The 24188-nt window shown below is 34.7% G+C and overlaps 1 protein-coding gene and 1 long non-coding RNA gene across 3 annotated transcripts in view; one reads left to right on the plus strand and one right to left on the minus strand.

Moving 5' to 3' along the window:
* emp (epithelial membrane protein) overlaps positions 1-24188 on the minus strand; it is a 53497-nt gene that overhangs the window by 7067 nt on the left and 22242 nt on the right. For both annotated transcript variants that reach the window (XM_065350168.1, XM_065350169.1), the window contains 3 exons: positions 21468-21559; positions 12736-12896; positions 632-773 (listed from right to left, as the gene is read on the minus strand). In XM_065350168.1, the coding sequence (XP_065206240.1) occupies positions 632-773; positions 12736-12896; positions 21468-21559 (395 nt within the window). The remainder of the gene's footprint in view (positions 1-631; positions 774-12735; positions 12897-21467; positions 21560-24188) is intronic.
* LOC135835762 (uncharacterized) overlaps positions 1-24188 on the plus strand; it is a 153829-nt gene that overhangs the window by 5154 nt on the left and 124487 nt on the right. The window contains exon 2 of the long non-coding RNA XR_010556945.1: positions 9447-9574. This is a non-coding gene — a long non-coding RNA (uncharacterized LOC135835762). The remainder of the gene's footprint in view (positions 1-9446; positions 9575-24188) is intronic.

Raw genomic sequence — 24188 nt, forward strand, 5'->3', positions numbered from 1 at the left:
CTTGTGAAGTCGTTTTGAATAGACGTAAAGTCTGCGGCAAATTTTTAGAAACCATAATCTGCACAAAAATGTTGCCTATTCACTTTCAGCTTCAGCCCTCCTGCTCCAGATCAATTGGAAGAAATTTCTAATGTTTTTTAAGTCTGCTGTTCATTTTTGGAAATTCATTGCCACCAATAATGTTCCAAAATCCGTTCTGATTGACTTGAATACGCTCCTATGGACACAAACAGTGTAGATGTTGAGCACCCACCCATTTTTCCAAATTTAGTTTCTGCCCTTTTCCAGGATCCCATTTCCTGTGTGAAATCTTACACCTCTGCGAGAAAAGATTGATTTCACCCTATAATTATGATCATGAGAGAACTTGCAAATCGTGGTAAAAATTTCAAATTTCTCCTGAGAACTAAAGGGCTAATATCAACAATCGCCTCCGGTCAAGTCTACAGGTGCAGTATGTATTCATAAATAATCCATGTTGATTCAATAGATATGTTAAGAAGTAAGATCGGTAACAAAATTATCTAATACCTACATCCTACGCTAACATTACCGAATCGAGGTAGTCTGTTCTGTTACTGTAGTAATAGCGAAGAAAAGGCGTAAAAAACACGAAGAAATAAATACTCACCAACATAGGAATATTAGGTACGACAACCATATCATCTTCACTTCCGGCTGATCGGGTCGGATCAAATCTGAATATTTTCCTTTGATTGAACGTCAGCGTACCATTTTCATGCTGTATCAGGTTTACTTTCTCCCATGTCTCTCTGCAAAAACACAAATAAGTACTTGTACTAGGTGTTCTTATGTATTTTTTTGTGCGAACGTATATTTGTGTATCTGCACTTCTCCGGTGCGAAGAAGCGACATCGACATAGCGGCGCAATTATCAGAAAAGATCGTAAAATTGATTTAAAATGCTATCCGGAGCAGCTTCGCAGGTCATCCCGATGCGATGGGAAAAAAGTCAACTACCGTTACAGAGTAGAAGGCAGAGGCTGTGTAAAGTCTACATCTGTGTCCTTTCGGTGTCTTTGTTTCGTAATGTCAATAGGTTAAGAGCAAAAGAGATGTAATTTTTTGCGCTGCATTGAGCAGTGAGCGATGACGTGAATGGACGAAGTTTAGCATTCTATCAGGGTCAGCATTGTTGCGGTAGATGTTGCAGAATTTCAATTCGTTTTGGCGCGTTTCCACCACACACTCGAGACTACCTATCATATACAAGTAACCTCCTATGGCGAGTAAAAGAGAACGGGGTAAACGATACACTCGTAAGTCGTAAGCGCGTTTTTAAAAAACCACTGCATATTATTTACCTACCTGAGCCGTTTATGACCTAATTTTATAGCTTTTATTATTTTTCATCGGAAGCGTAATATAAATCAATGTGTATAGGTATAGGTATAAGACTAAAAGATGCCCGTAAAAGTTCAACCAGTCGAGTTTTTTTCTTCTCTTTACTTCGGATGACTCGATTTTTCCCTGTATTGTTTATCTTTGCCAAAGACAAACATGATGAATGCGGTCGATAGGTTGCCATCGAGGTAGCCCTGGAATTGAGACGGTTCTTGGTATGACAACGTTGTTGTGTCATGTGCATTTATGAAGACGTGATCGATGACGGATAATAAAAGACGAGGGACGTTTCACAGATGTGGTATTTAATGAACTTGTCTGAAAGGCTGAAGTAGACATCGAGGCGTATGCCCTACGAACCTTGAGTTTCTGAATGAGCGAATTTTTCTTGATTGTTATTACAGGGTTGTGTTTGCCAAAAAAACATTATGGTGGCCAAAAAAAAAAAAACGAATTAGATGAGACGTGCAACGAATCCTTATTACCTACCTAATACACGTAATTGTACCGATTTAATATTTGGGATGACCTTTTGAGTCATTCCATATCATGACGAACTATTTTTGGCCTTTAGTCTTTTCCATTTTGCTCAAAATTTATCATGGGTTTCGCGCTGATCCTTCATAGGAATCTTTCGAGGTGTCAATTTTCTATTTGAAAGGGACTCCGATTATTGGAAAGAATAATTATTGTTTGAAACCCTCATAACTAGAATTTTAGCTGCTCAAATCGACTTTTTGATTTTTAAATGTTTGTTCATTTCGCGAAAAATGATGAAAAATTGTCCTGGAACTGATATCAACAACCTTGAACCGAAGTTAACCATTTCGAGCCATTCTAGAGCTTCTATAGCGTGATTTTCACTTTTTCTAGAATTTTGAAATTTCTCTAATGAATTCGGACAGCTAAAAATTGAATTGTAGCTTATACATATTTTATTTTCAACCTATCGTTCGGTCCAATTTCGAAACGGCCTTCTCGATGCGTTTTTTTCGACCAGAATACATATTATTTTTATAAAGAAAAAAATTCAAAAAAACAAAAGAATCAATGCTCGTGGGGAAATCTGTGAAATTTGTACGAATGGTTGTACCTTGCCTAAAACCAACTCCTCGAATCCAAACATTACCATTTCGAGCTATTCTAGAGCCTTCAGTGTGATTTTCGATTTCTCCAGAATTTTAAAATTTCTCCAGAAGACGTGGAAATCAATTTGGGCAGTTATGAATTTTTTTATCTTCAAGAAAACCATAAAATTTCCAAAATTGGTCAATTTTGAATTTTCAAAATTTTTTAAAATCAACTTGCATGGTTAAAAGAAATTTTGATTATGGAGGTTTCAGACCATGCTCTTTCCAAAAATAGCGATCCTGTGTCAATTCGAGGCAGACATTTTGAAAGGTTCCCTTGCTAGAATTCTAAATTCCAAAATGTTATTGTTTCCAAAAATGGTCCAAAAGTCTTGCTTATATTGCCAAAAATTCTAGCTTTTTAGCTATCAAAAAGTTTCATTTTTTGACCTAAATTTCCAAAAGTTATAAAGAAAAAAAATCTTATTTTTCGAACAAAATGTAATTTCTTTGCCAATCTTTAATTCCCAAAAATTGCTGATTTTTACTAGAGTAAAATTTACAAATATTTGCTTTTTAATTTTTTTTCCAAAAATTATCCGGAAACCTTACCTACATACTCGTAGGTAGATAGGTAAATACATATTTGCCGAAAATTACCAAAAAGTTGCACTTTTTTGTCAATAATTTTTTGCTGGAATTGTCAAAGTCTTGGTTTTTGCCAAAAATTGTAAAATAGTCTCGCTTTTTAACCGAATTTCTAAAATAATCGTTTTTTTTTGCAAAAAATTCCAGTTTTATTTTTTTTAAAGTTTGGCCAAAAGTTTCGCGTTTTCTCCAGAAATTTCCAGAAAATCATTCCGTTTGTTAAAATTGTCAGTCTCGTTTCATTTTGCGAAAAATTGTTTTTTTGTACTAGATAAGGTCATTGCAAAAAGTTCTTACTTTGTTGCCAAAAATTGTAAAAATGTTTCAAAATGATTCAACTTGGATGGTAAAATTACGTAAAAACCAGAACTTTTCAATTCGTATAATGTACTGTTTTTTTGGCGATTTCTTTTCTGCATTAAAATGTTTTGCTCGCGTTTTATCTCTTTTTTGGTTACTTTTTTGAGCTTTTTAAGTTACTAAAGTTACTTTATTTGGAAAAAATTGAATACGAGCCCTGATGATATGTAAACTTTTTTTTTCATTTTTTTTCTCACTAATTTTTATCTGTACCTTTGAACAATATTCAAGAAGACAAAAACTTGGAAGCTAGAAGTTATCAATGATGAAGGAGGGGGGGGGGGTCTGAATAAAACTTGAGAAACTATGGACAGAATTGGTGAAGAAAAAAAACCTGGAATTATCAATTGTCAACTTAGTAAGTCAATATTTGAAGATAGGTGTGCCTCATTTTTGTGACCAGTTTTCATAATTATTATCAACTTATAGGTATTTTTTCGAAAGTAAGTATGTACGTGGAATAGGATAAGAGATAAACGAATATTGCGCCGAGATATTGCGAAAATTACTGGATAAATGACCAATAATTGTCGATAGTTTGCAATTCTAATTTAAAAATCCTCTCAACTGCTTATACGTTTAAGTACGAGCGTGTTGTGCCAATTGTTCTCTCACGACAATTACACTTTCAAGTTGTGTTTTTCACCCCAAGTTATGGTTATAGTTTTATGTTCAAACCATTTCTGCGTGAAAAACTTCCCATAAAGTTGTATAGGTATGTGCTAAGTCATTAATTCGTAATCGTGTTCAATACGTTGTAATGTAACAATTATGGAAGTATACCTGACGACTCAACAACATGCATCATTCATACCTCAAGCATAGCTCTCGTATTGAAGTCGATAATTTATTATCGAACGCATCGAACAGTAAAACTTGACGCATTTCCGTTATAACTTGCATATTACAATACGTGAGAGGTGAATAAGACTTGAAAACTTCATAAAGGAAATGATCCATGTTCAAAGACCTATGACAAGCTGACCACGAGAGACGATATATTTGTAACTTTACTGGAATATTGTTCGCGTCTGATGGCTGTTTCAACGGTTACTTTTGAGAACTTGGTGAAATCACACGTATGTAGGTACCTATGTAATGTACCTGAGCGCATCATTTTGCATGTATGTACATTGTACAAGGTTATAGCTGGACGATATCACAAAACGCATAAGACGAAGAGGACGATGAAAAACACATGTATATAATTTTTTACATATAATTAGTGTAGACTGATAACGCGAAAAAATAAAACAACAGAGAAAAATGCTAGGTTAGCACGATAACCTTGGTTTATAATTTTAATCATGCATGATGGAAAAATTTATCACAATAGACGAGTTTTTCGCTAAAAATACAAATTTGTGTTTGCGTTACGTACGTGCAAACAGGTGACAAATTTCGAGCAAGAAAAATTCTAAGAATCGCGACGAATGATTAATGTATCCACGAGACGACCTTGCGGCTGAGAAATTTTCGAAATGCTCTGGTTACGGTGATAATTACTTACGTCGAGTAATTTGGAGCTGTGGCTTTTCTCCACGTGGTGGCGGTTTACGATTAATTAAGAAATAACGGTGCCAAAATATTGACGAATTTCAATGGTCATATTGAAAATAAAAGGATTTAATTTAACTAGTGGAGTATATTTTTTTTATTTGTTTACGTGTCATTGAGTCGACAATTCGACATATCGTCTTCGCTCGTTGTATTTTTGTGTATTATGCGTACCTACATCTACCTTGACGAAATGTGTTTTAAAAAGTGAAACGAACGTTTTACGATTAATCTTGGCGGCTCGACGCAAAGAAGAAACAGATTATAACTGGTATAACGATGATGTACATCCGATGTAATTACTATCAACATGGAGAAAGTGATTAAAAAGTTGCAACGGTTGAATAATGAATTTAACATTACCATTTATAAATCTTTTATAACTTATATTGTGTTCGGTATACATATAAAAAAATTATATAATACGAGACTTCTTTAATTGATGGCAGTTTTATAATTCGGCATATACGCGTTGGTTTCCTCGTGTGTGTGTTCGTGTATTAACACCTGATTTTTTTTTTTTTTTTTGATGCACAGCCATCGTAATGCTCAATCCGGATGGTGAGCAAATTCACCAAATGCCAAATCAAATTATCGCCAATACGAAGAAGAATGAGGTATAAGTGATTCGGGCAGCAAACGAACATGATGTGGTAGCATAGGTCGTGTCATTAGCCCTGCGATTAGTATCATAGAGACGTCTTCGGAGACTCGGAGTCATTATACTGCGAATCAAATAGCTCAAATAATACACCTGAGAATTCTGAGTGGTCGAAAACCACGAAAAAAGCAACCGCACATTATCTCGTATCAATTGGAACCCAAATAATCTCATTAAATGACTCGAACTGGTTGTAGATTGTAGAATACTAGTTAGACTGATCTTTTGTTGACCAATTGTGGTGTCAACAACGATTCTACATATTTTAAAACCAGACTTAGTTAGAAATGGAGGAGAGCGTTGTGCTCCATAGCAAAGATTTTAGACCAAATGAGAAGGAAAGGGATGGATTTCAGGAAGGATTCAGTTCTTATTTTTGCAACTTTGAGGCACAGTTTTTGTATCAGAAAATCACGCTAAACATCGAGTGAAATCGATTAATGAATGACCGAGAGGTTCCCTGGTAGAACAGACTAATATTTTTTTGAATTATAATATTTTCCAGATACAGAGTGAGGAAAGAGAGGGAGGGGACAAATTGTACCTGACGAAATTGAAAACTAAGTAGATACAAATTCATTTTTTAATTGAAAATAAATGCTGTAAAATTCTCGATATTTAAAACTGATATTAATTCCCTAAATCCAAATTTCACCATTTCCAGCCATTCTGGAGCCTCCAGCGCGATTTTTGTATTTCTCCAGAATTTTGAACGTGCTCCAGAAGGCGTTAATATGAAGTCGGGCAGCTGAAAATCGAGTTGTGTGTTATACTCGACCTGTTTAACGAGTTTATCCACATTTCAGCCGATTCTGGAGGGGACACCTCAAGAGTGGATTTTTGACGAGCTTTTTTCATAATAAAAATATCCAAAAAATCAAAAGTTTTCCATTTGCAAAGAAATTTTTGAAATTTGGGTGAATCGCTGTATTTCGTCATGAACTAACCCTATGAGGCCGAATTTCGCCATTTTCAGCTATTCTGGAGCCTCCAGCGCAATTTTTCAATTTCTCCAGAATTTTGAATATGCTCCAGAAGGCGTTAATATGAAGTTGGGCAGCTGAAAATCGAGTTGTGTGATATACTCGACCTGTTTAACGAGTTTATCCACATTTGAGCCCATTTTGGGAGGGACACCTCAAAAGTGTTTTTTTGACCAGCTTTTTTCATAATAAAAATATCCAAAAATCAAAAATTTCCTGTTTGTGAGATGATTTTTTAGATTTGCGAGCATCGCTGTATTTCGACATGAACTAACCCTATGAAGCCGAATTTCGCCATTTACAGTCATTCTGGAGCCTCCAGTGCAATTTTTCAATTTCTCCAGAAGGTGTTAATATGAAGTTGGGCAGCTGAAAATCGAGTTGTGTGTTATACTCTACCTGTTTAACGAGTTTATACACATTGGAGCCAATTTTGAGAGGGTCACCTCAAGAGTGGTTTTTTGACCAGCTTTTTCATAACAAAAATATCCAAAAATCAAAAATTTCCCGTTTGTGAGATAATTTTTGAGATTTACGAGCATCGCTGTATTTCGACATGAACTAAGCCTATGGGGCCAAATTTCGCCATTTTCAGCCATTCTGGAGCCTCCAGCACGATTTTTCAATTTCTCCAGACGAGGCAAGCTCCAGAATGAGTGGAAATCGCAGAATTTGCCCTCTTGGGGTTAATTCTTGACAAAATATAGCGATTCGTGCAAACTTCAAGTTTCAAAAAATTCAAAAATGAGGCATCTACAAATTATTATTTCATAAAATTATAAACCTGCGCTTAGAATTACTCCTCTGACAAATGTTATCCTCTCGAAACCTTAATACTTTTTTAAATCATTTTTTTAAGGTGGTGGTCGAAGGAATGTTAAATTACAAATAACAAAAAAACCTCTGTTTGACCAAAAAAAGGAATTGAATGTGTAGAAAATACGTAAAAATTGCACAATACGATTAAAAATCATCGTTTCAGAGTAATGGAAGGGGATAGTAATTTATTTTTCCCCCAAATTTTTGACCTTCAAAATTTTACGTCGGTGCAATAAATCAAACTGGCCTGTATAATTCGATCTTCCAGCATGTGGATTTCATATAAACTTCTTAGACCCTTCATACTCCTCTTGTAATTTTGAGTCATTGTTCAAGTTGGCCCAAATTAACCCGGATATCAGTTTGATGGATGCTCAAAATGTGTTTCCTGGAAATAGATATGAAAATTTTTCTCCCATCATACCCCAGCTCCTCTCCTCTAAAAATCGCTTCGATGTGTTCATAGATATTTTACGTATAAAGTGAAGCTGGATACTTTTATCATAAGTAGAGTGTAGAAGAAAGTGGGGTGGGGGGGGGGTTCTTCAGGTAACCTTACATTGTGTACAATAACAACAGATATTCCACTCGCACAGCGGTATATACCGGACTACCGGTGTTTTCCCATTCCAAAGATGTAAAATCACCAATCACCCGATGATTCATGTTATTTCCCTTCATCACGTTGCTTACTACATATGACTCATCTCACCACCAACGACAGTTTTTTTGACAAAAATTTGGTACGTTACCTACACTCGAGAGAACTGAAATCAACATTTGGGATAATGATCATTGATCACAATCGATGAAATAAAATCAAAATTTCAGAGCATTATTAAAGCAATTACATTCGTATGTGCTGATAAGTGGTTAACCGGCTGTCCTCCACAATTTGTATTAATGATCGTGGAACTAGTCATTAAAATGTAATAAACAGAAAACTCGTACCTGCTTTCGAAAGATCGGCGCACAAAGCACAGACGAAAAGTTTGGACTTGTATTTCTAATATTCGAATGTAGTCGTAATGTATGAAAAATGTACTAACATATGTATGAAAAAAAAATACCTAAGATGAGTATTATTAAACTCATAGACATAATGTTTAGGTTCAATCAAGGTCGTGTGAATAATGAAATGTCAAAAATCGAAATTTAAGGAAGAATTACAAATAATGGTCAAGAGCGTCGCGTCGTACGACAAGGTGGTTGAGATTTGCTTTGGCGACTGGCGAAGAAAAAAGGAAGTGTGCCCTGGAATAATTGAAACAGTAGTCCATTGACCTCGTTCCATTTCTCATCCTACGAGTCAAAAATATTTTAGCTAGTATGTAGTTTCGCTGATAGATATACCGAAAAATACCATGCAGGAGAACATAATTAGTAGGTTGGGAATAAGTTGAACTCGAAGCACTCTTCTTTGTACCAGCACGCTTCGAGAAGGTTGCTAATCAACTGTAATCGAGAAATCAATTTTTTTTTGGCAATTTTCGAGTCAGTTTTTCATCAGTCGAGTAGCTATGTTATTTAATTGAAATTTTAGCTTCTTGTTAAATGGAAATGTGTTTTTCTAAATTGTACCTACTCGTGATATATTTTTCAGTCATTTCCCTAAAAGTTCCTCCCACTACGCAGTTCGCTATGCCTCAAACAGGGAAACTATTAAACTATAATGTTCTCTTGTCTTAAAGCAAAATAAACATTACCTATCTACAGTGTTTTAGTATCGTTTTGGACTAAAATACCGGTCTACTTTTCGTTTCATTACAGTGATTATTAAAATGAGGAAAATCTAATTAATTTCAAGGTAAAGGTTAAACATATGTATAATGTTAGCAAGTTCAACATGCAATTTAAGTATTTGCAGACAGAATAGGTAGTAAAAATTTGTAGCATCGTCTAAAAATAAATCTTGCCCTCTTGAGTTCCAATAGGGTAAAAATTATTTAATATTAATCACATAATTACTGGTTTATTTTACAGCTGATGGAAGATAACGACGACGAAGGTTGATGTCTTAGATGAGAAATTATCCTATATACGAAAGTCAATCCAGCAGCACGGGATGTGAGACTGACTACAGGGTCAACTATAATAGCAATATCTTATAGGTAAGTACTCGTACATCTTCATTGAAAAAACTCATGTGTAGGTAGATCTTATAAGCAGATACTTGTTAATAAGATAGGTTAACATTTAGCTGAGAAGTGAACATATCCATGAGTGTTTTGAAGCAAATTTCAATTCAAACCGTTTCGCGGATCTGGTCTCGAACTCTATGAATAGGTATAGATTTTGTTTATTGGCTTGGACTACATCAGACTATCATTCACCTTGGTCATTTTTTTTTAGTGCTAGTTTGTTCATTGAACGTTTTCACTGCCTTTTGTACAAAACTGGCAAAAGCCTTTACAAAGTTGGCATAAAATATTTACGAATTATGGAAATTCGATAACCTTGCCAGCGTTGGCGTTTTAATTGATAAATATAATTTTAATTGGTTATTTATGCATCGATAATTTCTCACACTGGAAACGTGACGCGAATATTTGGCCTACTTGGTATGTGTCTTGTCTAGATATATCATATTACACAATATGCACCTATCGATTATAATCATCAAATGGACCTTTTTTTTTCGCTGCCAGAAGCTAAAAAAGCGAAAAATACCGCTTTGGTACTATACAGATGTATACGAACTTCTCTCTCATAGCCTTCAAGTGACGTATGGATGAGAGTGTCAGTGTGTATAATGAAAAAAGACTAATCAGATAATTACGATGAGTCAATACGCTATTTATTTCTCAAGATTCACGGCGATATTCATCAATGACCGAGCTCTCTACGTACTTATGTACTGTTTTACACAGGTCATAATACGAGTTTAACCGTTAACAGGATGGGATGGCTTATAGAATCTTAGCAGATGTTCGGCCGTATAAATCTATGCATGTTGTGTACTTGTGTAGTATGCGCAATGTATGTATGTACTCTTCACATTTGGCGCTAAATTCATAAAAAATTGATAATATTATTTATCAACAAAGACGATATCTGTGTATGTGTATACGGGGAATTCTAGACAAGTATCTAAATATGAGAAAACATCCGTTGTATGTGTCGTATCTCTTGATAGACTTTGACTTATGTAAATACATTATTATACCTAAAATATTTATTTAGCGTTTCGAAAATGTTTGACGATTCTTTGAAGTTACGACGTGTTGGCAGCTCATAAGGTTAATAAACGTTGACCCCAAAAATTATCAAGGAAGTTGTAAATTTTTTTCCGAAATGAAATTTTTCACCTCGTGAATTTAATTTTTCAATGCTATTTTTGGGGAGGAGGGGAGTGGATATAGTACCTGAGCTTTTCATAATTTGAATTATGTTTGGTCTGTAAAAAATGTAGGAAAGTGAGAATTCAATGGAAAATTGTCCCAAAATTTTATTGCTTCGATTTTCGAAATAACTCAAGTTCATTTTGATCAAAAAAAAAATGAAAATTTTCAATTTTGAAACTTGAAAAATTCGTGTGAGATAAATATCAGAGAATAATTTTGTCCTCGAGACCTATTTTGAAAGGAGGTTATTGGTCTTAAAATTGTTGAAAGCAACAAAAATACCTATTCCTCCAATTGAAGAACTTTTTTACTAAAAGTTTGACGTAAATGCTCCATGTATGTTTTGGGTAGGTACAGAGGCTTTGGAACAGAGTGGTAGGAGGGAGTTGAATACTCATTTTTGAAAACTAAAAAAATGTACCCAACTCAAGAGTTTTTGATTAAGTAATGAATTTAAATTAACGCTTAAATTTGAAGAATGAGAAACTCGAAATGAGCAGAGAGTGGGTTCACATTTTTTTTTCAAATTTTTTCAATATTTTTGGGGCGTCACACAATCATTTTAGGGCTGAAAAAAATCAAATAAAATTTTAATTTTTCCAATTTTAAGACATTAAACTTCTTCTCCTCCCTGTCACATCATTGGTGGCTCCGAGTGCTCTTTCTGTCTCCTACAGATTATCCATTTATTCATTTAAATTTTTTAGTCAAAACAATAATCATCAAATCAGACGAATTTTTGTTATTTTGAAACATTTTGATGCTCATAAATTCCCTCAAATATGCTCCGTGAGGTCCAAATTATACCACTACGATGCTAAAATGCCCAAAAGTGACTGAAATACTGATTTCCAACAGTTTCGGAGCCTTTAAATCTCCCTCTTCCTCAGTTCGTCTTAGAAACTACTCAATTCTTGAAATGAAATGATTTATCTGTTTGGACTTGGGGACGACAAAATTCGTACTCTCAAAATAAGAGTCACCCCCCCTCCCTCCTCCTCCTACATTATCCAAATGGTCTGGAAAACCAGAAGAAAGCAGGACAAATAATTTTTCTGAAAAATTGGATGCATTGTTGGTGTACCTATGTATCAATTACTGACGAATTCTTTCAATACTAAATACTATAGGAATGTAACTAGTAGGTAACTACCTTCGTAGGAATCACCAGAAAGGAATTCAAGTTGTTGACATAATCTTTCTCGGTCAACTACAAGAGAAAGCAATGAAAAGAGAGGTATTTGCGTGTATCGGAAACTATTTTCAAAATAAATGAGGAAGAAATGACAGAAATTGGAATCTCATATTAGGTATGCACATGCACATTGCACAAGTTAGTTGTCCAGTATCCGCCTCCTAATTACATCACTGTTAGAAACAACATTCAAACGCTTCAAGAATTTCCCTCAACTTATGTTCGCTCCTGCAGTTGGTAAAATATGCAAGATGTGACATCTAATGGAATTAATCCATTTCTTGCATTAGTTAATTTTCAATTTATCGTTTGTAGATTTTACCTGAGAAAAAAGTTCATTCGTCTGTGTCGAGAACGATACGAGTATATTGAAAGAAAATTGAAAAATAAACGTAATGTTGTCATCTAGACAAATTCGTTTCGTTTACACGAGACCGTAATCATTTACGCTCGAATGATTCGTTTGCCTATGCCCTGTGCAGGTTGAGTAGCCACTAGCCAGGCATAAGTACGGTGAATGGCGACGTGAGGTGATGAATATTAGAAAATTAGATGACCAATTACGGTTTACCGCATATCTACGAAGCTGCTCATAAGAACATCCTTTTTCGGTGAAATTACTTTGGTCGAAATATATGCCCAATATAACCTAATAGCTTTCCAATAGAATACCTAATTTTAAATAGCTGTGTGCTAATAGTAACGAGAAGAATATGATTTAAAATGTACTTACTCGTAGACATAAGGACCGAGCTCTTGCAGTTTGACTGTTTGATTATCATTTAAAAATTCATCGGCGTTGGTAACGTTGTAAATGTAAACTTTCATCATTGGATGTACCGGTGGTTTACGCCACATATCGAACGTCTGGGAGCCCTCGGTTAAGGCGATTTGCTGTAACAGATGATTTTCTTTATTAGTAAATTATGCTCCTGAATCGCCTTGTGCGATTACCTAATGAGTATAATTATAAAATTCTCGTGCGATCTTGTTTTCCAATTTTTTTTTTTCATCTGGTCAAGTTCGGTGTGTAAATCGCAGACGTATTTTTGCGAAGTAGGTTTATCGATGTAGGTACTTACTACTTAATTGTATGTACCTATACTTTCAATTGTCAAATTGACCACGATTTTTTTTTTACTCTGGACTTCCAGAAGATCTAATATCAGTTTCTTTTCTGTGTGCCTGATTATTAATTTTCATCAAGACGAACGTGCTTGATAACATTTCTTTAGTTGGATATACGTGTTTACCTCAATGCCACAATTCAGCATGTCTGTGTAGGTTCGACTATTCACGTATGTTAATCAATGGTCATCAAGGGCAAAACAGAAGGTAGAGACGTAAACATAGTTGAAATTTTTTCTATATTTATATTTTACTAATCACACGATTGGTTTGTCCTATTAATGATAAGAGTAATTTTACTTCTACGATTTAAAAATATAGGTTACTGAGTCAAATTAAGAAGTAAGATTCAGATAATGGAATGATCTGAATTAGTATTTTATATACTTAAGAAATCAAAGAAACTAAAATGATTAAAAAGTGGAAAATGTTTTAGAATTTCCCGAACTTTTTTCAGAAATTGGGACCTCCGAGTCTGAAAAAGTGGTACCAGGAGCAGAGCCCTTTCCGAAGTTTGAACAAATGAAAAAAATGTTTTTTAAAAATTTTCAATTTATTCGGAATTCCTTCAAATAACTCCGCGTTCAAAAATAGACTTTTCTCACCCCCCCCGCCCAACAATGTTGCATGGTTCAACTGTGTGGAGCTCTGAAAGTAGAAAAAAATCAAAAAAAATCTATTGATAATTTTTTTTTAGTATTTTCAATCTCTTGGTCAGATTTATTCTCAATATAATTTTCTTTTCAAAAAAAATCTGCCCAGTTCCCCAATCATTGTTGGCACACCTGTTCAAGGACCCCTAAAGATGAAAACGAAAATTCTTTTACACACTATGCAACACTGTTGCGTTGAAAAAAAATTAAATGAAATGAACAACATTTTTCGAAAATTTTCAATTTTAGTTTAGAATATTCTCCCCATATGACTCCCTTTTAGAGAGAAGCCCATTCCACCCCCCCCCCTCCTCAATAATGTTGGTCTCTGCTCTGGGCCTCCTAAAGTTGAAAAAAAAATTAGAAAAACTCGAATCAGGTCTTTTTGAAAAAATTTCCTTTGTAACATACAAGAATTTGTACCTATTTATTTGATTAAAAAATGATTTATTGTATTTTTTCTGCATCTAAATTCATAAAATCTTAATTTTTCAATACTTACCTACCTAATTCGTTTTGAGAATTGTGTACTGGAGGACAAAATTTACTTGGAAGATTGAAGGTGGACTTCCTCAACAAAGAAGTGGTTTCACGTATGTAGAAGGATCTTAACTCGAGAATTGAAAGGTTTGGAAAAATTCTTTTCATTCAATTTTTTGATTTTTCTCAACGGTGGAAGGAGAGAGCTTCCCACAGGGAATCCCGCTATTATTTTAGGGACCGAAAGAGTGTTTTTTTTGAAAATGGGGTTATTTAGAGGATCCTGTTGTAAAAATTGAAAATTGTTGAAAAATTCATTTTGAAATTTCTTTTATTCGATTCTTTTTTAATTTGTGAGGTGTTTCTTAGTTTAGAGGGTCCAACCGTTTAACTCTGTTTAAGAGGTTAGGGCAGGTTTTTTCTTGATGAGGGAGTTATGAAGAAAAATTTTGCCCAGAAATTGAGGATTTTTTAAAGCTTCATGTTTTTTTTTCATCTTTGAGAGCTTTTTGATACGAATTAATTTTCAATTGAATGGCTAAAATTCTCAAAAAAAAAATTTCATGAAAACAAACAACTTCACTTGAAAAGAGCTTAGAAAAATTGAAAAGATTTGTTCCCAACCATAACGAGGACAACCCAAAGAACAACGAAAGATCTACATCCAACAAATTAGAGGATATTCGAATTCAGCGCCCTGAAGAACTCAAAACATCACACCCTCTCACGTCATTTTTTATGTTTTGGAATTTTGAACTTGTATAAGAACTCTGAAAGAGATAAAGAAGGGGATCAAAGTGCTCAGATCTTTAAAGTTATCCAATATTCAAATTCCGAGCTTTTGAATTAGTAACAAATTGAATGACAGTTTACTTACAATTTTTTTTGTATTTTAACATTTTGGTGAAGATTGGAAGTCTTTGCGTATCTCAAAGGTGTTGAGATTCCATTTTGAAATTTATATTGAAAAAAATAAGTCTTTCGATGTGATATTCTACAACATTTGTCGGTTTCAATTGTTTCAAATTAGGATGGAGAGGGAATAACGTATGTACTAGCCGCTGCTGAAATTTTGTAATTTTGCTCCTCAAAATGGTGTAACATACATCATCAAAAATGAAGTTTTGCGATCGCTGGGTTCACTGTGAAAATCATCGTTTAAGTGTTAAAGGTAGGAAAAAACCTTAAAAACCCACCACACGTGTTATGATTGCGAGTAACCGCGAAATTAAAAATTAAAATCATCTACTTATTTCAAGTTGAACTGCCGAGAAAAAATGTAAATTTTTACCAACACGATGAAAAATCTCGAAAAAGAATTCGTCATGCGGTATCCATCTTAATGGCTAAAATCAACACAGTTCTCTCACAGCTTTACTCATCATAATACAAATATGTATGTACATTGAAAAACATCTTCAGTTTGGTTAAGTAAATATTCGCGAATCATCACAACACATTATCTCTGTTTATGTTCAAATAACTTGAAGATTTTTTTCGATTTACATCGGAGCCCTATGTTACGTTTACGTAAAGTATGACATCGCCGAAATAAGATCTCCGTCATTGCTTAACATGCGCCATAATTCTTTTACGACCGGAAATTAGTCTAATAATTGTTACATACGCGAACGTTAGATGCTTAGATACTATTTAACCTACGATGACACGAGAAGGGAGATGGAAAAAATCGCCTTAATTAATGAACGCGCAATTGTATAGGGTATCGTATCGAAAAGAAGACAAATGGTCTGGCATTGTGCCTTTTTGAACTCGATGCTGACAACCACGATGCAGGTGTGTTGCTCATCAAAGAAATTATCTAGTACTTAGGCACAGGCTGTCATTTGGCAACATCGGAGAAATCACATCAACGTACTCTGGGTCGTTGTACATAGGATAGGTTTTTGTTTTTTCGTTATCTTTCGTATTCTTCTCTAATTTTCTCCTTTAATTTCATGCATCAGGTTACATAGTACATACAATAAAGAAAAATTTAGCGAAGATCTAATTTTAAAATTGTATTATCGTTTGCATAAATATTTTTTTTACGTGTTTTAAATATTATGCACAATAACCATAGATGTAGGTATGTAGTATGTGTATAGGAAATAATATTCCATAGAGACGACTTTTTTCTGGGTCGTTGGTACTGAATGAGAATCTTCTCACCGGGTCTGCAAAATAACTTATTGGATGTAAAAAAATAAATACCTTATACTATCGTCGAATAAGGAAAAATAACTGCAATGTAGCGTTAATTACGCATACTTAAACATCGAAAAATGTAAATCTTCTTATGTTCACCTGAGTATACTACATATAAGAGTGTACTTCGTGTATGTGTAATAAAAATTATTTAGCGAGAAGTGCCCATAACCAGTTATGAGCCATTCTTTTACAGGGCGCTGGCAACTGGCGTTAACGGTCATCGATGATACGTCATCGTTGTTTCTCAGAAATACGATCTACGATCGCGAATTAATTGATTTCTCAACCGATTCACGATGCCGTGAATTTTTCGTGGTCTTCTATTCATACTAGGTATTGCCAGGTCTAAGCACTCGACGATCTCGAGCTCGAGTACCTGAAAGATGCGCTGTTATTTTTTTCTCTTCCTACTTTGCGTACGTACAGGATTTTTCGTTGAAGCCTTCAAGGTTCTGTTTGTTTCGGGATACGAGAAAATGATCGTATTTTTAACAATATAAGGTACGATTATCGAAAGTGTTCCATTACGTGAAAAAATTACCTACTTAGGTATTCGTTATATTTTTACGGCGTTAATTAATTCCACTGAAAATTACGCTCGATCGTTTGTAATTAATTCCCTGATGCCAATGAGGCTGAAGATATTATGCAATCGTGTATTAATGGTGGTTTTTTGGCTTGGGATAAGTTACTGAGTTTGTGTTTCCTTTCTTCATTATTACTCGTATAATACCCAGATTGACATACATTCGAATTTTTAAAAACTAAAATTTACGTATGAAAATTGAAAGAATTTCAAGGAGATAAAGGGAAGGGAAGTTCATGAATTTCACGTTTATGTTACTTATCGATGAAAACTTGAAAGTAATTTTCAGGAAGATTGAAAGAAAGTAACACTATAGTTTTTAGAAAGTTTTTCCCCATTTGGAGAGGCAGAGACACATTTTTAATTGTCATTATCTAGGTTTGGTTTTTTTTACATGGATTTTGGCAGATTTTCGAGAATCTGGATTTTGGCAGATTTAAAATCCACGAGAACCTACTAGGATAGTAGCTTTTGAAAATGGATTTTGGATTTTACTTGAAGAGAGAAGACTTCTGATGTTTTGAACGTTTGTGGTGGGGATCTAAAAAGTGTTTAAAAAAGAGATTCAAAAAACGCCCAAAAACCAGATTTTCGAAAATCTGTGTAAAAAACCAAACTTATTATTAAAACATCAAGAATTGTAGGTACATACATATTTTTTCAGTGACCTTTCTTCAAGAGGGGATACGAATTAGAGAACTGCATAAAATTTAAAATTTTTCACCGCAGAAAATTTTATTGATTTTTGAGAAAAATGAAGACTACAGAGGGTCATTTGAAAAAAAAATTAAAATTAATTTTTTTTTGTGCATATCATGTGTTTTTCTGAAAGGGGACAACATTTTAGAGTATCTTAAATTTTTTCGCAAATACGAGTAGGTACCTATTTATAGGTAGAATTTTAATTAATTTTTTCTTGGAGATTTTGATGTCGTTTTAATTTTTGGTGTGGTGGGGGGGGAGGGGCTAAAATGATAACAGCTCTGAGTCTGTCTTAGCTCTTGACGAACCCAGTTGCGAATAGATTGTAATCTTTCAGTTCAAAATTTTTTATGCAGCTTTGATTAAAAGTCGAATTGTTTAAGAACAATTTTTTCGCCAGAATATGTATGTACTTACTTGTAGGTAAGAAGCTGGCCATGGAATTGTATTTTTAAACCAAATCAACGTTCAATAGATGTTCAATTCTAGGAACTGGAATTTTCATTTTTTTCATAGGTACATTTTTTTATAAGTATATATTTTTTTAAAAAAATTTAAATTGCGGGTTTTAGCTTTTGCATTTACATTTTCGAAAATGTTCATTATTTCACGTTCTCTTTGCTTTAACTGGATAAATGTTGCTCCAAAACAACAACTTTTTCAAAACAATTTGGGAAAAAATTTGAAATCTCGCTAAAAATGGATAGAAATTCAAATTTTTTCGATTTGATCATAAGTGCTAAGAATTTGATGAATTTTTATATTTTTCAACGATTGCAATTTTCAATTTTTCAAAGCTGTACTCTTTTTTCGCTTGGACCTGAAAAAAAATTGTCCCAAATGAATGCACAACTCTGCTTAGAGCCTTGCAATATGTTGATAAATAGCAGGGCAAGTGGGCGATGTTTTTGGGGCTTGGGAAAATGATTTTTTCGTGGTCCACTGCTTACTTTGAATTTGACGAAGAGACATGTCTTGGAAATTTTTCAGGGGAAAGGGAGAAATCATTCACAGAAATGCCAGATAACTCAGATTTTTAATTTAAATATTATCCCCTTCCCTCCTTCCCGCAAAAATCAGATTCTGAGAATTTTAAAATGAAATTCATCGTATTTCTTCTAATTTTTCAAAAATACAACCTATTGGAAAAACAAAAATTTCAAGTGTCAGAGCGAATTTAATAAAAAATAAAAACAAAAAAAGTGCTGAAGCTACCATACCAAGAAATTTATTTTATTTTGGCTCTTATCAATTCCAACTACTGCAAATTGCAATTGAAAAGAAAAAGAAAAATGAAGTAGGCTAAATGAGATTGCATTAAGTAAGTACCTACTTATGTATTTAAACGGAATTTTCAGCTTGAAACATGCATCTAACTTTTCAGGCATTCTCAGTATATTATTTTGAACGAGTTTGAAAATCGAATTGTTTCATACCAGCGTGAAGTTTCTTGTGGCAAGTAACAACCACAAAATTCTAAACAGAAAATGACAGAATTCCAAAATGGATAATCGTCTACCACAATGATTCCGTCTCTTCTCATTCAATTCCAAATTCAAGTTAGAAAATTACTTTTTTGCTGAACCAATATGTCCCTACTGGATTCTTGATTCTTCAGGCTAATGGAAAACGAAATTTTCAATTTTCTAGTTTTCGAGCTGTTCTGTGCCAGTTTTGAGCATGATTTTTAGTCTCTTACGTTAGTTTCACTGTTTGAGTTAAATTCTCGAGTATTTCCTTTTTTGATGAACTGACTCTCGTCACCTTTCTAGTACCTAGTTACAAATGTGTCATAAAAACTCATATTGATTGCACAAATTCAACAACAAATCACGAAAAAATCGATAAACGCTTATTGATTCACGACATGGACGCAAATATGGTCATACAGTAGTTATTTTTAATTTGATTTCACGGTATTTCCTGTCTTCGAACTTCGAAGAACCGATAACTCACACTCGACTGGTTATCAGCTATGCAGATGCCATTTCCATCGATTACAATGTTTCCATCTGCTCTCCGCAATGCACTGGGTCATCTACGTACCTACCATGGCAAAATGTAAGAAGAAAAAAAAACAACAGCATAGTACCTAGACCTACACCATGGAGTAATTCTGCCCAGCTATTATATTCACGTCTGATCTACTTTCTTCTTTACGCGATGCATCTTACAGCAACGTGGTCGGTAATTCGAACCGCAACAAAGATTTATAATAATGTGGGAATTTGCGGTAGCGCGAAGAGAGACGCGACGCGGGCAATCGATAATGCGTTGCGAAAATCGATGAAATACCGACTGCGAAGCCTCACTGCCTCACCCGGCGGATTAATAAAGACGATATGATATTTCAACTCTTTGCTCGAAGATGGGCACGTGATTAAGGAAGTCGCCTTGTCGATAAACGCCAGCCATTGAGGCATTGACAGACGCACAGGTACATATAATGGAGTTTTTATGTTGGACAGGTATTATGACACGTGACGATGTCTATGTGTGAGCGCGCTTACACGATGGCGATTACAAATCGTACAATGATAAGGCACAGTTGTTGTGAAGTCGCCGTAGATTAACATAGATACCATTGTCATACGAATGTACAATTGGATTGGGGTTGCAGACTGCAGTCTGTTGTTGGCTGCTGGCGTTGCGTCATTAAAGATGTTTACGTAAGCACATAGGTAGACAATTTCATGTGTATGTGGTGGATCTATAGCCTACCAGGCAAAATTTCGGAGCTAAATTTTTATGTTTTGATTTGATATTTGGTGATTTTTTAAAAACTCAGTTGAGGTCTCTCATGAAAAAATCGTTTGTTGGTCAATTTGAGGTAGAGAGCTGAATTGACCTCTTGACTGTCAGGAGGCAGTTTCCAACCGTTTTAAGGCTTCTCGCAGATTTTTGGATTTTTCAGTTTTCTAGGCACTAATTGATTTGGAAGCTCAAATTTCAAGTTTTCTTCTTGCATTTGATCAAAATTTTGATTTTTTAATGGGATATGAGCCATTAAATTTTCGAAAATTATTCTTGAAATTTTACGTAGGTAGTGGTATATTTTTGACTATTCTGTTAATTTAAAAACTTCGAACCCTTCGGGTAAGTTATGTAAGCAAAATGTCATCTCGATTAGCAATGTGCTCTCTTGATTATGAACTCCGTAGAGAGCAGGTGCCAAAAATGCATCCATCGGAGTACTTATGCAGACCTATATCTATGATTATATATCACTATCTTGTTCTCGGTTCAATTACAAGTTCATTAAACGTGTTAAACGGTGGTTAAATTCGCCTAAATCACGATGATACATTTGGAAGACACACACCAAAAAAAAAGAAAGTTAGTTTCGACACGATTACGAGTTACATAAGAAAGGATGCGTGTTCAAATATTACTCTTTTAGAACGAGTTTACATTTTGAGAAGAACATGATGTACACGGTGCACACCATCCTGCGAAATATTCGTCTACCATAAGACCAAGATCCGCAGCCCTGCTCCGTATTACCAGTTTCGTAACTTTTTCGAAGAACATTTCCAAGTAGATATTAAATGTAGTATCTGGGAACTTTTGCAGAACACCTCATACCTACCTATCCATTTATGTTTATATAACGATTGGTTTTAGTTTTCGACAATTCATCGAATGTAATCATTTTTCATAAAAATCATTAAACCATAAATAGACTCGAGTTGGAAACCAACTTACCTTGTCAATGATGAAGTTGACAATAGCGGTGAAGCCAAATACCACGATCACTCCACCTATGAGTAATGCCAAAGCTACGATAATCACGAACCCTGCAAATGAGAAAAAAAATATGATTAATACACGATGGCTAATTTCAGGCTCAACATCATTTGATTGATCTACGTCTAGGTGCCGGTGTTTTATTCCATATATTGTAGAGTATTTTTTTCTTCCATAAACGTTTCATTACGTATAGGTATAGACCGCGTGTTTGTCACGTACAGGCTACAGAGTGACACGTTCTATTAAATTTATACGTTTGGTTACGCTCTAGATATGCGTGTGAAGATGTTTATGAAAATGACATGTGTCTGTGCGGGCGATCGTAGGCTTTCGGAAGTTCAAGGATGATAGAGGTGTTTGATGTTCACTTTTTTTTTTTCGTCACAGGTGTAAAGCAGTTCATTATAAGAGATCAAGTTCGGCTTGGAAAATTTCAAAAAGTGAAAGCAGGCGTTTTATCGAAGTGACAGAGAATATATAACTTCCAAAGTTTTTGTTATGCAGATTTTTTATTTTGGTTAGTAACACTAGGCAACGGCATGCTTGTGTTCGGGTTGAAAATGGGCTTAATCGATAGTTTAGACCCTAAAACAAAAAACAGAGTGGGATTTTTCAATTTGAATTGTTTTTGTGGTCAGGAGAGATGATCAAAGTTTCAAAAATGGCCGTTTTTGCCCTATTTCACGAGTTTCTGGCGACACCAGTATTGTTTTTCGAAAAAAACCAAGGTCATATTCGGATTCTACGCACTTTTTTAAGTAAACATCTTTCCCGGATTTTCGATTTTCGAAGTTTCAAGCGCATACGGACGATTTTTGTTTGTAACATATTTTAAAACTCGGAGCGCGCGACGCTGGCGTTACTCCACGATGTAATCGTGGCGCGGAACCGTGTTCGCGCGGGCGAGGCTCTCGCTCCAAGTTTTAAAATATGTTACAAACAAAAATCTTCCGTTTGCGCTTGAAACTTCGAAAATCGAAAATCCGGGAAAGATGTTTACTTAAAAAAATGCGTAGAATCCGAATATGACCTTAGTTTTTTTCGAAAAACAATACTGGTGTCGCCAGAAACTCGTGAAATAGGGCAAAAACGGCCATTTTTGAAACTTTGATCATCTCTCCTGACCACAAAAACAATTCAAATTGAAAAATCCCACTCTGTTTTTTGTTTTAGGGTCTAAACTATCGATTAAGCCCATTTTCAACCCGAACACACGAAAAAAGTCAAAAATTGTTGCCTAGTGTAATTATTGACTGTATTGGTGATGCTGTGAGAAGGAAAAATTTGTCTGGTCGACTCAGAATTCTGTTTCATGCGCAGAGTAGGTATATCAAAAAATTCTCTCAACAAAATTTCAAACTACCTACTTGAGTTTATTTTTCAATTTTTGACAATTTTTTGAAAAATAATGGTATTGTTTCCTGAAAGTATTTAACCCTTTGGAGGTTCTCTAGGTTACCATTTTAGGGAAACAAATTGCTTCGAAGAGTGTAATAGGGTACCCTGCCCAGTGCCCAATTGACCAAATCACAAAAAAGTTGAGCTTTCAATGAAAAATCATGTTAGAAAATGAAAGTTTTGAAAAAGCTCAAAATTTTAATTTCCGACAAAACAAATTAACATCCTAAATTGGAAATTTTTTTCTAAAATAATTCTACAACACGAGTAAAAAACATAGCACTTCTTGAAAATATTTTTAAAAAATTGATAAGAAAAAAAATCGTAATAACAGCAATAGTAAAAAAAGGTCATCTGGCAGAGGTCTATACTCTTTCCATGGGTAATTTTAGGCTCTTTGAAGCGCTGATTTTAAATTGTTGCCAAAAAAATGACCAGTTTGAAATTTTTCTGACAAGAACCAAAATTACTATTCTCTCATCCCTTCCTGTACCCCAATGATCTTGAGAAGAATGAAAGAGAAGTTTTTTTTTGTACAGGTGACCAGTGTCCAGTGAGGTAGCTAGGATTTTTCCATGGGAAAGATAAGACCAAAACTCGAAATTTGAAATACATTTTACAAAAATACTCCTCACTATGCAGAATATGCATTTGATTATTCAATGAAAATGAATAACAATTTTTTGCTCGATCGAAGCAAGAGGGAAAATTGGTCTAAAAAGCAAAAAGTCGCAGCAGTCGGCCGCTACGTTAGAGCCAAATTTTTGTATCAGAAACTTTGAGGGCCTTTCAAACAGGATAGCAATGTTTATCAGTTGAAAAAATTCAAATTAAATGATGACATGATGAGTGTATTTAAACATTATGTATTTACAGCTCCGCTGCAATACTTTCCTTCTGTTTAGGGGCTTTCTTCACAGGTGAAGTGTTCTTTTAGCATGATTGCGGGAAGAACTTTTTGGATCGTCCCTCCGCGAAAAACTTTTTTGATCCTGGAGAGGGGTCAAATAGGGTTAGAATGTTGAAACCTGCAAAATACACTCAAGTGGCACCATCCCATTGTATGCTGCACATTGGGGCTCCTTCGGTCAATTTTAAGAGTGGAGTGGGGTCAAAAATAGGGTCATAATTGGTTTTTTCCACCTTAAATGGCGTGGGGGTGACCTAGGAAGCTGAAATTTTGATATGTTGTTAACAATGACGGTACTCACCAATGGTATGAATTTGAACCCTTTTCATCAATTTGGGGCCAAATTATGCTTCTCCAAAAAAATGACC

The sequence above is a fragment of the Planococcus citri genome, chromosome 2, assembly GCF_950023065.1.
Source record: "Planococcus citri chromosome 2, ihPlaCitr1.1, whole genome shotgun sequence".
NCBI classification, from domain to species: Eukaryota; Metazoa; Arthropoda; class Insecta; order Hemiptera; family Pseudococcidae; genus Planococcus; species Planococcus citri.